This window comes from Peromyscus maniculatus, chromosome 23, assembly GCF_049852395.1.
Source record: "Peromyscus maniculatus bairdii isolate BWxNUB_F1_BW_parent chromosome 23, HU_Pman_BW_mat_3.1, whole genome shotgun sequence".
NCBI lineage: Eukaryota > Metazoa > Chordata > Mammalia > Rodentia > Cricetidae > Peromyscus > Peromyscus maniculatus.
The window spans coordinates 62,739,426-62,751,751 of record NC_134874.1 but is presented as its reverse complement, the minus strand read 5'-3'; the positions used below and the strand labels follow the sequence as shown (position 1 = coordinate 62,751,751).

At 38.0% G+C, this 12,326-nt stretch overlaps 1 protein-coding gene across 1 annotated transcript in view; it reads left to right on the top strand.

Moving 5' to 3' along the window:
- LOC143270565 (cytochrome P450 3A25-like) overlaps window positions 1–2,171 on the top strand; it is an 87,192-nt gene extending 85,021 nt beyond the window's left edge. Inside the window, 2 exon segments of the mRNA XM_076560915.1 lie at window positions 1,464–1,626; window positions 2,038–2,171. Coding sequence (XP_076417030.1) covers window positions 1,464–1,626; window positions 2,038–2,073 — 199 coding nt within the window. The 3' untranslated portion in view covers window positions 2,074–2,171.
- The last annotated feature ends 10,155 nt before the right edge of the window (window positions 2,172–12,326 follow it).

Genomic DNA, 12,326 nt, shown 5'->3' with positions numbered 1-12,326 from the left:
ACCTTTTAAAATTACAAAGTGATAATTCTTGATGCTGCAAAAACAGACCAGAAGAAAAGTATTCATGGCCATTCAGAGTCCCAAACTGTTCACCTTAGCTCCATTAATAGTGAAATGTATCCTCAAGGATTTATTTGTATGTATGTCAAGGTTTTGCAAAAGCTAGTATATTTTACTTGTATTATGAATCACTAATTACTTAAACACTAACCTGTTGTGGAATATTACTTTAACTATATAAACGTGTGTTGCATTTGTTTATGTTGGATTTGTTTAATGATTTGTTTAATTTGTTTAAAGAAGTTCTACATGTGTTCATGCTGCATTTGTTTAACAATGTAAAGATGTGTTGTTTTGCCTGCCTAAAGCACCTGATTGGTCTAATAAAAAGCTGAACGGCCAATAGCTAGGCAAAAGAGTGATAGGTGTGGCTGGTTGGCAGAAATAATAAGAAAGAGGAATCTCAGCTGGGGGAGAGGGGAGAAAGAGAGAAGAGAGAAAGAGAGGAGAGGCAGATGCTCGGATGCAGCCAGCCAAGCAGCCACCAGCCAGTAGGTCACGAAAGAATTCATGGAAAAGTAGGACCCACAGAATGAAAGCAAGGTAAAAAGCTCCAAAGCAAAATGCAGATGAAGAGAAACAGGTTAAATTAATTATAAGAGCTAGCGGGACAGGCATAAGGCTGAGTGTTCATAACTAATAAGTCTCTGAAACATGATTTGGGAGCTAACTGGCAGCCCAAAGAAAATCGCTACACTAACCTATATACCACACCTTGTCATATACATATATGTATTATTTGGTGACTAGGTAGTAGTTGATACAAGTGATATCTAAATTTACATATGTAGGATTTTTGTTCTTTTTTCATGTATTCTGTGCTGATTCCAAATTTACCATTAGCTTTAAGAACTTTTCCCATTGTCTGTTTGGTTAGAAACCACCTTCTTGAAGGTTGAGGCGGTAGCATACTTTTCACTCTAATTCTGACATGTCTTTCAGAATGTGAGCATATACCCACCCCAGAATTTTGATATTTAAAGATGTATTTCCTCTCTATAAGCATTCAGATCAGATCAGCTCAACACCAGAGGCTCCTCTATTTTAAGGGACATAGAAAGACCATTAGCTTACAATGCCTTTATTTTTATTCTTTTTTATGTGTATGGGTGTTTTCCTGTATGTATCTGCATCACATGTACCTGGTGCCTCAAAAGGTCACCAAAGGGTGTCAGGTACCTGTGCCATCAAATCTATGCCCTCTGGAGAAGAAGCCAGTACTCTTAACTGCTGAGCCATCTCTCCAGCTCCTGACTTAAAATTCTTAAAGTGAGACATCCATAGCAAGAGTTCAGTTGCAAGTCCACAAATGTAACCTGGTTGATGGGTGTCAGAACTTCAAACATGGAGCTCTTGGCTCTTTATGTTCCATAGCCTCGTTTGCATCCCTACTCTGTCTCCAGGTTCAGCAAGGAGAACAAGGGCAGCATCAATCCTTATGTATACCTGCCCTTTGGGAACGGACCCAGGAACTGCCTTGGCATGAGGTTTGCCCTCATCAGTATGAAATGCGCTGTCGTCAGAGTCCTGCAGAACTTCACCCTCCAGCCTTGTGAGCAAACACAGGTGAGGCAGGAAACTCTCTCTATAAATCATATTTAATTGGGAGTTTTTTGTTTTTTAATTTAGAGTTTCACCTACAGAAAGGGGAAATTGGTCATTCATCATATTATGTATTATGCTGCCTTGTATGAAATATAGGATTTGACCTGTAAGCTTAAGGACCTTCCATTCTGAGCTGCAAGTCTGTGTCTAGATAAAGCACAAACAGAGAAATTATTTAGAGTTCATGCAGATCAGCACAACATGATTAAGTATAGTGTCTTTGAGATCAAGTCCAGGTTTAAATTGTGTGACTGACTGGAGATGGGGAAACTGTTGCACACGCTCAGAGCTCGTAATGATCACCTTGCTGGGGGCACTACCTCTGCTTTTAACTTTGTAACTTTAAAATTTCACTATGCCTAATCACCTCAGATACCTGGAAATGATTTACCCAGAGCATGGCTTTAAGAGATCCATATTGGCTGCAGTGAACACTGATTTCAGATACTACTATAGCACATAAAGAACTTCAACCCTTCAGGATCATCCTGACCATTTGATCTCACATTTTCATCACTGTGCTACATGAAGACTTCTTTTTTGTTCTCTGAAATCTGTCTTCTTCAAGTTGAAGTAGGTGACTAAGCCATTCAAATGAGCTGTCTGGCCATGGCCCACCTACTCCTCTGCTCTAGTGATGTCTGAAGCCTCTTTTCATCACAAAGGCAATGCACCCAATTTTGTTCTCTGCACTGAAAATTATGTCTTTGAATTTCACCTTATTTTTGTTTACTTACTCTACCAAGACTGCTTTGCTGGGAAGTCTGTGAATATCTTAGGTATATTTTAAGGAGTATTTTACAACTGTTCTGGAGTTCTTAAATATACATTTAACCTATTCTTATATTTTAAATTTGCTCCTGTAAGCATACAAGGGCATATATGCCTATCTTTCTGTGGGTGTATCTCTGGAGAGAATAGATGCATGTTGTTAAAACACAAACGATACACTTAGAGAAGTTGACATGTTGCCCCCTCCCCAAACTTAAAGGTCAATTGTCTTTACTTCCAAATAAAGCAATGAATGACAAGGCTGATTTCTGGTCCTGTATGTAGCTACACAGCTCCTCTCATCAGCTGTCCTTTCTTCGTGGCCGTTAGAGAGGTCGTTATCCCCTTATTTGTCACCCAGGGTAACTGTGTAGCTGTCCTGTCTACACAGTGCTTCAGAAAGATGGACAGAGACTTTAATCTTGAAAGCTTCTCATAAGCTGACATTCTTCAGTTTCCTTGATAACCTGTTTCCCCGCCATCTACAGAGACCAGATGTTGGCAGCTTCTCTTCTCCCATAAGGTGGAAGAGACTGAGGTAAAATGGTTGGTGGAAACACTGAATGATTCAGGAGTTCCCCATTCACACCACCCTCCGGGGCTAAGAGGAGATCTTAGGAAACACTACAAGTTCTTGCCTGCCATTAAACTGGACAGGCACAACTGGCCTGAGAAGTTGAGTTGTGCCCACAGAGCTGCACTGTCTGACATGTGTTCAGGATTACCTTCTACGTGTCAACAAATGTGAATTTACCTTTATACTGCCTATCAAAAACAGTCTTTCACATACTTAAAATGTGATCCAGAATTTTAAAACTCAGCCTTTTCACTTAAATTCAAATCAATAAAGAACATGGGTCGGCATATTCTTCCCCCTCAGGTTCTATATACAACAATTACTCCAAAATGACTTTATTGCATGAACAGTAGACCTGGGTGTTTGGACTAGCCAGTCCTAATGAAGATGTATGTATAAAGACTTCAAGACATATGAAGCCTAAAGTGTTTTATGTATATAAAATACCACTGTCCTGAATGGATTTGTTCTGCTTTGCTGTGGTTGCTGGCTCATTCATTCCATCTCAATGTGCTTTTTCTTTTTCTTTTTTTTTTTTTTTTTTTTTTTTTTTTTTTTTTTTTTTGGTTTTTCGAGACAGGGTTTCTCTGTGTAGCTTTGCGCCTTTCCTGGAACTCACTTGGTAGCCCAGGCTGGCCTCGAACTCACAGAGATCCGCCTGGCTCTGCCTCCTGAGTGCTGGGATTAAAGGCGTGCGCCACCACCGCCCGGCTCAATGTGCTTTTTCAACTACCACAGATTCCCTTGAAGTTAAGCAAGCGAACCATTTTTCAACCAGAAGAACCCATCATCCTGAAAGTTGTGTCAAGGTGAAATCACAAATGGAGCTTGAGTTTCCAGCAAGATTTTTGCTGTTCTTCAAGGAAGCTGTGCCACCCAACATCAGAGAATCTAATTTGCCTTTGAATTAATCAGCTTAATTGCCCTTGAGGATTAGGTGTTCAGGAATTCATTGAGCATGCTCAGTGTCTGTGCTGAGTATCATGTATTGTGTGATTTACAGGAAATGATTAAGTCAATATAGAACTGAGATTTTTCTGATTCTAGGGGCCATCCCCATTGAGCTCCAGCTTGCTTCCTGCATTCTGATTGTACTAAGCATTTCTCTGCTATCTTATCAATCATATTGTAATGAAATGGGAGGTACTGTGGTGATTCTGGTGAGAAATCTGTCTCAAATGTTTTAATATTTTATATTACAAATAGAAATCATCTTTCCAAAAATATGTGATGTCTTCCTTTGCATCAATAAAACTGAGACACAGCATTTCTGATCATAGTCACTCATTGTTTGAGTCTGTTTGGGTCTCCGTTTGACTTTTCAGTTTGATGATGTTCACTTTGGTTTGGTACATTTTTTGAAAATTTTATTTACAGTTTATTTAATTTTCAAACTTTTAAAATATAACTAAAATGGGAGGCGGGCTGGAGAGATGGCTCTGGGGTTAAGAGCACTGACTGTTTTTCCAGGGCACCTGGGTTAAACTCACAGCACCCACATGGCAGCTCACAACTGTAACTATAGTTCCCGGGGACCTGACACTCCACACAGACGTACATGGAGGCAAAACACCAGTGCATATCAAATAAGAATAGTTAAAAAATATATCTAATTAAATAACTAAATGGGGTGAAGTTTTTCTCACTCGGTTTGCCTTATTTCTACTTGATGTTTATAAAGGGCAGAGATATTGTTTTCCTTTCAGAATCCATCATGACAGTCAACATAAAATAAAAATGGCTGACTGGTCAATGGATTGGGCACCAAAGGCTAAAGTGTTCCATTCTTATCTGGCATCACAAGCTTCATGTGTTCTTCCACTTTAGTTTACACCCTTTTATTCCCTTCCTGAGTCATTTAGTCTAAAATCACTGCATGGGGCACATGGAGGTGTCTACATATTATACTGGAAAAGAAAATTATGGCAACTTCAAATGAGATCCAGTAGTACAAGGAGGGTCTTGCCTGCCTGGGTGTAGGGTAGACAAGGGGGTGTCTACACAATCAAAGAGTAGGGTGCAGAAAACCAAAGTTAGGTAAGCATCGATGATTAAGAAGGAAGCATGGAAGCTGGCTCTGTAAAAAAGAACTTCTCATGAATTCACTTTGTAGACCAGCTGGCCTTAACTCAGAGATTCACCTACCTCTATCTCCAAAGAGCTGGGATCCAAGGCATGAGCCACCACCTCCCAGGCAGCTAATTTAAAGGAAAGAATTTAACTGAGGGCTTAAGTTTCAAAGACATAGTTCATTATCATCTCAATGGGGAGCATCACAGCATGTAGGCAGACATGGTGCTAGAGAAGAAGCTGAGGGCTATATCCTGATCCACAGGCCAGCAGGCAGAGAGACAGAGATGGCCTGGTGTGAGCTTTTGAAACTTCAAAGTCCACCTCTGTTGGCACACATTCTCCACACCAAGGCCACATCTACTCCAACAAGACCACACCTAATCCTTTCCAACAGTCCAGCAACTGGGAACCAAGCATTCAAATATATTAGTCTATGGGGGCCACTCTCATCCAAACTACAACAATATTGACAGGAGAATGACAAAAATAGTAGTCACAAACAATACTTGATGATACTAGAAAAATTCAAAGAAAATACTAAAAAAGATGTAAATCAATATTAGAGCAGCCAGGAAGCGACAAATCTCAAAATACAAGTCTTGAGGATAGCTGCAGTCTAGTATAGAGCCCCATCTCTCCAGACATGCTGCAGATCACATGTTCAAACAATGCATCCAACCATGAACTTCTTCCTGTATTAGACCCACAGAAGACACAATCATTACTAGAGGGAAATCATCCATAGTTTTACAGCCTTTGGCTATGCCAGCTTTGTTGCTTGGGAAATGAATGGAAGTATTTCAGAAAACCCTTGTGTGTTCTCCACTGCAGTCAGTATTAGTTGATCAACCTCATTCAGCCACACTGACCTCCAGGGAATCTCCCAGACAGTACCCACCCCTCTGTGTTTCAAGTGCCTTCTTGAAACCCCTTCTAGTGCTGTTAAGGCCATCCCATCTTACAGAAGACTTAAGTACAGTTGGGTGTCATGGGGCATGGGAAGCTGATACAGGTGGACTGTGAGGACAAAGTCAGCCTAAGTTACCTAGGGAGACCTTGTTTCAAAAAAACGACAGCAAAAACTAAGTCAGGCAAAATACCAGTTTTCTTTCTTTCTTTTTACCACTAATTTTAAATTTATTCTCATGATTTTCCCAACTGATCAGGTTAGAGGAGGTAAAACTTCCAACATTCCACATAAGAAACAGATGCTGGATTTAATCTCTACCCTTAGAAAGGACACACTGAGTGTCTGTGTGAGCTCTCTGGGACTTTGTGCAAGGTATCTAAACTGGATCCCTGAATCTGTGGTGTCAGCACTCTTTCCTCCACGTGGGGTGGCTGGTTCTAGTCTCTCCAAGAATATGTGAGTCTCCCTAATTTTCACACTAGACACCAAATGTCTTCCTGGAGAAAAACTGAAGGTCTTCTTCTTTCTAGTTCCTGTTATCACACTAACTGATGAGTGTGAGTGACAGAATGATGGTATTTTGGTTTGGTTTTTATTTGTTTGTTTTCTGAGACAAGGTTTCTCTGTGTAGTCCTGGCTGACCTGGAACTAGCACTGTAAACCAGGCAGGCCTTGAACTCAAGAGATCCACCAGCCTCTGCCTCCCAAGTACTAGGACTGAAAGGTGTGCACTACCACTATCTGGCTAGTTTTCATGTTTTCTTGTGTGCTGGTGCTCATTTATGTGGAGGCCAGAGGACAACTGAAGTGTCCTCAACTGCTCTCTGCTTTATCTTTAATCCCAGTACCAGCCATAGAGATCTGGAGATCTATATAGATAGGCATCGATGAGGAAATCATGTGGTTGGGTTTAGAGCCAATGAGAAGGTAGAATAAAAAGGCAATAAAAAGACAGACACACAGGAGAAGGTTGCTCTGAGGGGAAGGATAGCAGTGCGTGGTAAGCTAAAGGCTGTGATCACTTGGGCTATTAACTCCTCATTTGGCTCTGTGTTTCTTATTTAATAAGACCATTTAGAATTTCATCTACATTTGGTGCCCAATGTGGCACAAATTCATTAAAAACTATTGCTGGCTTCACAGGCCAGGGGTTTCAAACCCCAGAGCAGCCAGAGTTTACAGGCCCCAGGCCCAGTCAGAGCTGCACTCAACTGCAGCTGCAGCAGCTACACGCAAGCTGCAGCTGGAGTTGCTTGCAGCTGAACCACCAATTCACATGGTCGGAGCTTAAGGATGCCAGAGCTCAGGCCCAAATTGGCTCAAGTGGGAGCATGTCCATGGGGTTTGGCTTTTAGCTTTGGCTACTCTTTCTTTCTTTCTTTCTTTCTTTCTTTCTTTCTTTCTTTCTTTCTTTCTTTCTTTCTTTCTTTCTTTCTTTCTTTCTTTCTTTCTGTCTCTCTTTCTCTCTCTCTCTCTCTCTCTCTCTCTCTCTCTCTCTCTCTCTCCACAACCACACTCAGTAGCTGTTTTGAAATTCCCTCAGATTTCTACTGTTCTACACAGACTTGGTAAGTCAATTAAGATATCAGATATTTTAAAGGGTAAATCTAATTAAAAGAGAAAAATTTCTCCACATTAAAAAATGAGTAATATCTGTACAATAGAAGGAAATAGATCTTTGTTTGAAAAACATTAGGCAATCTGAAAATGGAACAATTACAAGAGAGGATTAATGTTGATGAGCTATATGTAACATTATTTATGCATATTATTAGTTTACTTATCCTTATTTTACAATTTAAAAAGATAGTCAATTTAAGTGCCAGGATAAAAGCTTTAGAAAAACCTGTTAAAATGAATTATAGAGAAATTCAGACTCAGAAGAATTTATGAGTAAAATTATTTCAGGATTGGATTATAAGGTTACAGAAAGAAAGCCTGTTTTCAAACAATCAAACTTAATTTATCCGGTAACTGTACAGCAGCTATCTGATCAAGTGAATGTAGAAACTAATTGGACTCCAGTTGAAATGTTAGATTTAAGAAGGTTTAAGGAAGCAATAGTATCTTATGGCATGCATTCCCCATTTGTAAAGCAAATGTAAAACTCCTGGTCAACTTGTAATAGGATTATCCCTCAAGACTAGAAAAAGCTGGTAAATGCTGTCCTTGAACCCAGTGGTGGGCATGTATTACTGTGATGAGGCTAAGATGATAGAAAGTCAATGGAGGGCTAGAGGTGTGGAAATCCCAGGATCAGCTTCTTGGAGAATGCCAATATGCTGAAATACAAAGAAAATGTTTATATGATAATCAAACCCTAATTCTATGTCGAATGGCAGCCATGAATGCATGGGGCAGAATTGAGGAAGCAGGAAAGAAAACTGAGTCATTCATAAAAGTTGTAAAAGGCCCAAAAGAATCCTTCATGAATTTCTTACAAAGAATGTCTTCAGCAGTAAATAGAATGGCCCTGAATTCAGAAGCTAGCCAGATAATAATCGAATCTTTGGCTTTTGAGAATGCGAATGCAGCATGCAAGAGAGTAATCAGGCCGGTAAAGGCAAGATCTGCACCCTTGGAGGACTGGATTAGAGAAATGACTAATGTTGAGTCTCATGGCCATGATGATATGGAGATAGGAGACACAATTTCAAGAGGTTTGAGGAATACCAGATGTTTTGGATGTGTAAAGCAAGGTCATTTGGAAAGGGACTGTAAAAAGGGCATTCCTAGAAACAATACTTCTTCAAGGAGCTGAGAAAGATTTGGCCTTGGTAGAAAAGAAAGTACATGAAGGGCACATGGATCGTATTGATCCAAAGCTGGATTGCATTTTGGTTATTTTACCCTCTAGGCATTCTCCTACAGAAATTTTAATGCAGAGGGAAGATGTTATATTGGAATGGATATTTTTTACCAAATAAACAGAGTAAAAAAAATTAAAAACTTATGTGGAAAAAATCTGTGACTTGATTTTGAAAGGAAAATTGAAACTTCATCAATTAGCAGGAATAGACCCAGCAGAAATCATCATAGGTTTAACTAAGGAGGACATTGAAAAATTATGGGCAGTAAGTGAACTTGCCAAAGAGCTTGCAGTAATTTTGGGGAGAGTTTAACAGCTAATATCCCCAAAGCGATAGATTTGGTCTTATAAAGAGAGCTGATTGGATTTTGCATAGAATTATATGGGAAACACCCATATCTGGAGCTTGTACATTTTATACAGATGCAAACAAACAAGGAAAGGCAGGTTGCAAATCAGAAAATTTAAGTAAATGGTTCAAAGTCCTTATAATTCAGTTCAAATATTGGAACTGTATACTATTCTGTTGGTATTAATGGATTTTTTAGAAACTTTCAATATAGTAACTGACTCTCAGTATGCTGAAAGAGTGGTATTAAATATTGAGATGGCAGAATTTATCCCTCATGAATCAGAATTAACTTCACTATTTATTCAGTTACAAGATATAATCAGGAATAGGAATCATCCTTTATATATAACTCAAATCCAATCCCATATGGGTCTGCCAGGCCCTCTAGCACAAGGTAATGATGAGATTGATAAGTTATTGATAGGAAATATGTCGGAGGCCTCAAAATTTCATAAAAACATCATGTCAATAGTAAAGGTTTAAAAAAGGATTTTTCCATAACCGGGCAATAAGCCAAGGAAATTGTAAGGAAATGTCCTACTTGTTCCTTTTACAATGAGACTCCATTACTAGCAGGATGTAACCAAAAGGGTGCTCAGAGGAATGAAATCTAGCAGATGGACGTGTTTTACTTTGCAGAATTTGAAAAATTGAATTATGTACACCATACCATTGATACTTATTCAGGACTTCAGTGGGCAACTACTTTGAGTTCTGAAAAAGCTGATTCTGTAATCATGTATTTGCTAGAAGTTATGACCATCATGGGTATACCTGCACAAATCAAAACTGACAATGCTCCAGCATATGTCTCTGTTAAAATGAAACAGTTTTTTGCTTATTACAATATAAAGCATATTACAGGTACACCACATAGTCCTACAGGCCAAATAGTTATAGAAAGCTCAAAAGGAACTCTAAAGGATATGCTAAATAAACAGAAAGGGGTAGCAACCCCCCCCCCCCGAGATAGACTGCCTAATGCTCTATTAACTTTGAATTTTCTCAATGCTAATGAGAAAGGAACAACAGCTGCAGAGAGACATTGGATAATAGAAAAAGCTACTGAATTAAATCAGCCTATATACTTAAGGACATGCTGACCTCAGAATGGAAACCAGGATATGTGTTACGTTGGGGACAAGGTTTTTGCTTTTGTTTCTACAGGAGAAGATAAGCTGTGGATATCATCAAAATTGATAAAGGTTCAATTTGAACAAGACAGACCTCTTAGTTAGAAGAGGTGATAGTTCATCAACCAGCATGACCATCCAATTTAAACTACCTTAAACTATTAACACATGCATTTTCATTTAATCAGATATAACTTGTCAAAAGGGAGCATCCCCAAAGTTAGTCTTAGGGAAAGGTTTTTGATAACTTGTCAAGAGGGAGCATCCCCAAAGTTAGTCTTAGGTAAAGGTTTTTGTTTTAGTCTTTTAGGGGAATGAAAGCTAAGGAATCTGAAGAACAATGGACAAATGAGACATTTGAAGAAAAAGGACAAATCATCTAGAAAAAAATGTCCCAAGAAAAAGAGTAAAATGTCCTATTGGTATATCATTTATAAAATTTCATAAGTCTTCCTAAATGTTTGTTTCTGCTCTTCTCTAAAAACATTTAACACAAATGGTCTTCTTGTAGTCCCAGTTCAATTAAAAATTAAAGCTGGCTTTGGAGTTGGAGAATGGTTCTCTCCTTCTTTAAACCCAAGAATGTTGTTAAAAGGAAAATACAAACTCCCTGTATCATGTCAGAAGAAAGAACCATCTTCTGATATGGGACAGAAGAAAACAAAAAAATAAATAAAAATAAAAATAAGGGACTGTTCTATTACTACTAATCTCAATTCTTTGATTCTATTCTGATTCTTTAAACTTTTCTTAAAGTATGAATTTTATATCAAAATTTACAAGATATATATATATATATATATTAAATTTTGTTAAGAATTAATGGTCATATAGAGTACTAATTCTAGAAAAAAGGCTTCAATTAGCTGCTTATACATGTCTTTGTGTTAGTCTCTATCAGTTTTCTGTAGGAAATCACCACCAGACATTAACTGAAGTTTCCAGGAAGAAGATGGGGCCCCACAACAACAATGATTCCATGCGGACAATAATAATACCACTAAGCTGACAAACATCATCTAGAGATCAGCTTTGGACTACAAACTGCTCAGAGCAATTTTGAGATGACTAGCTGAGATGATCCAGTTTTACAAACTACTTGAATAAGGACCTGAGATAAGCCCTGAACTTTGGCATAATGCAGAGACTGGACAACAAATGATATAGCTACCTTTCCTAGAATTTGACAATTAACCCAAATTTTTTCTTTTCAGAATAAAAATGCCTTTGCCCATATCCAGCAGGAAGCAATTTTAAGAACACGATATCCACATTCCCAAAGAGATGGTATGGGGCAGGTAGTTTTTTGGTCTTTCAATGGTTTTGGGGTCTGGGATAATTTTCATTGTTTAGGAGGGTTGGTTACAAGTTGTTGTTAAGGGTTAGAAAATGTGCTAAGCAATGGAGATTAGGTTTAAGGTTCTCATTTTAAAAAAAGATATATAGAAATGATGGACTAGAGGGTAGATTATTGAATCTACTCTGAAAGTAAAGAGAAGATATAGATACAATATAGATAAAAAGATAGATTATTGAATCACTTTTAAAAGTCAATTACTAGTTTTAAATACTTTACATTGGATTGGATTTTTGTATATTGTATACAAATTATATATATTGAGATTGATATTGTTAGAAAATGCTATATGTATATTTCTAATCTTGTTCAAGATATTGTACTTACACAGTTCATTTAACTATGTAATGCAATTTCCTAATTCTTAATGTTATTATTACCAACTATTAGAATATAAAGAAATGAAAGTTAGTAGTTAGAAATTACAGTTAAACTGGTAGTCATATTAGGTATGATTTCAATGTCAAGCAGGTATATTTTTTTTGATTGACAGGTCATCTTCAAACCTTTCAGAGATCTATAGAATAGAGCATTTAAAATGTTTTAATAACTTAGAATTTTTTTCTTTTTTTATGACATTGAGACATGTCAGCTCCTTGCAGCACCAATACTCCAGAGAAGACATGGGCATTCAAGAAACTGCATATGGAGTTAACTTTCATTATGGTAAAAGTGAGCC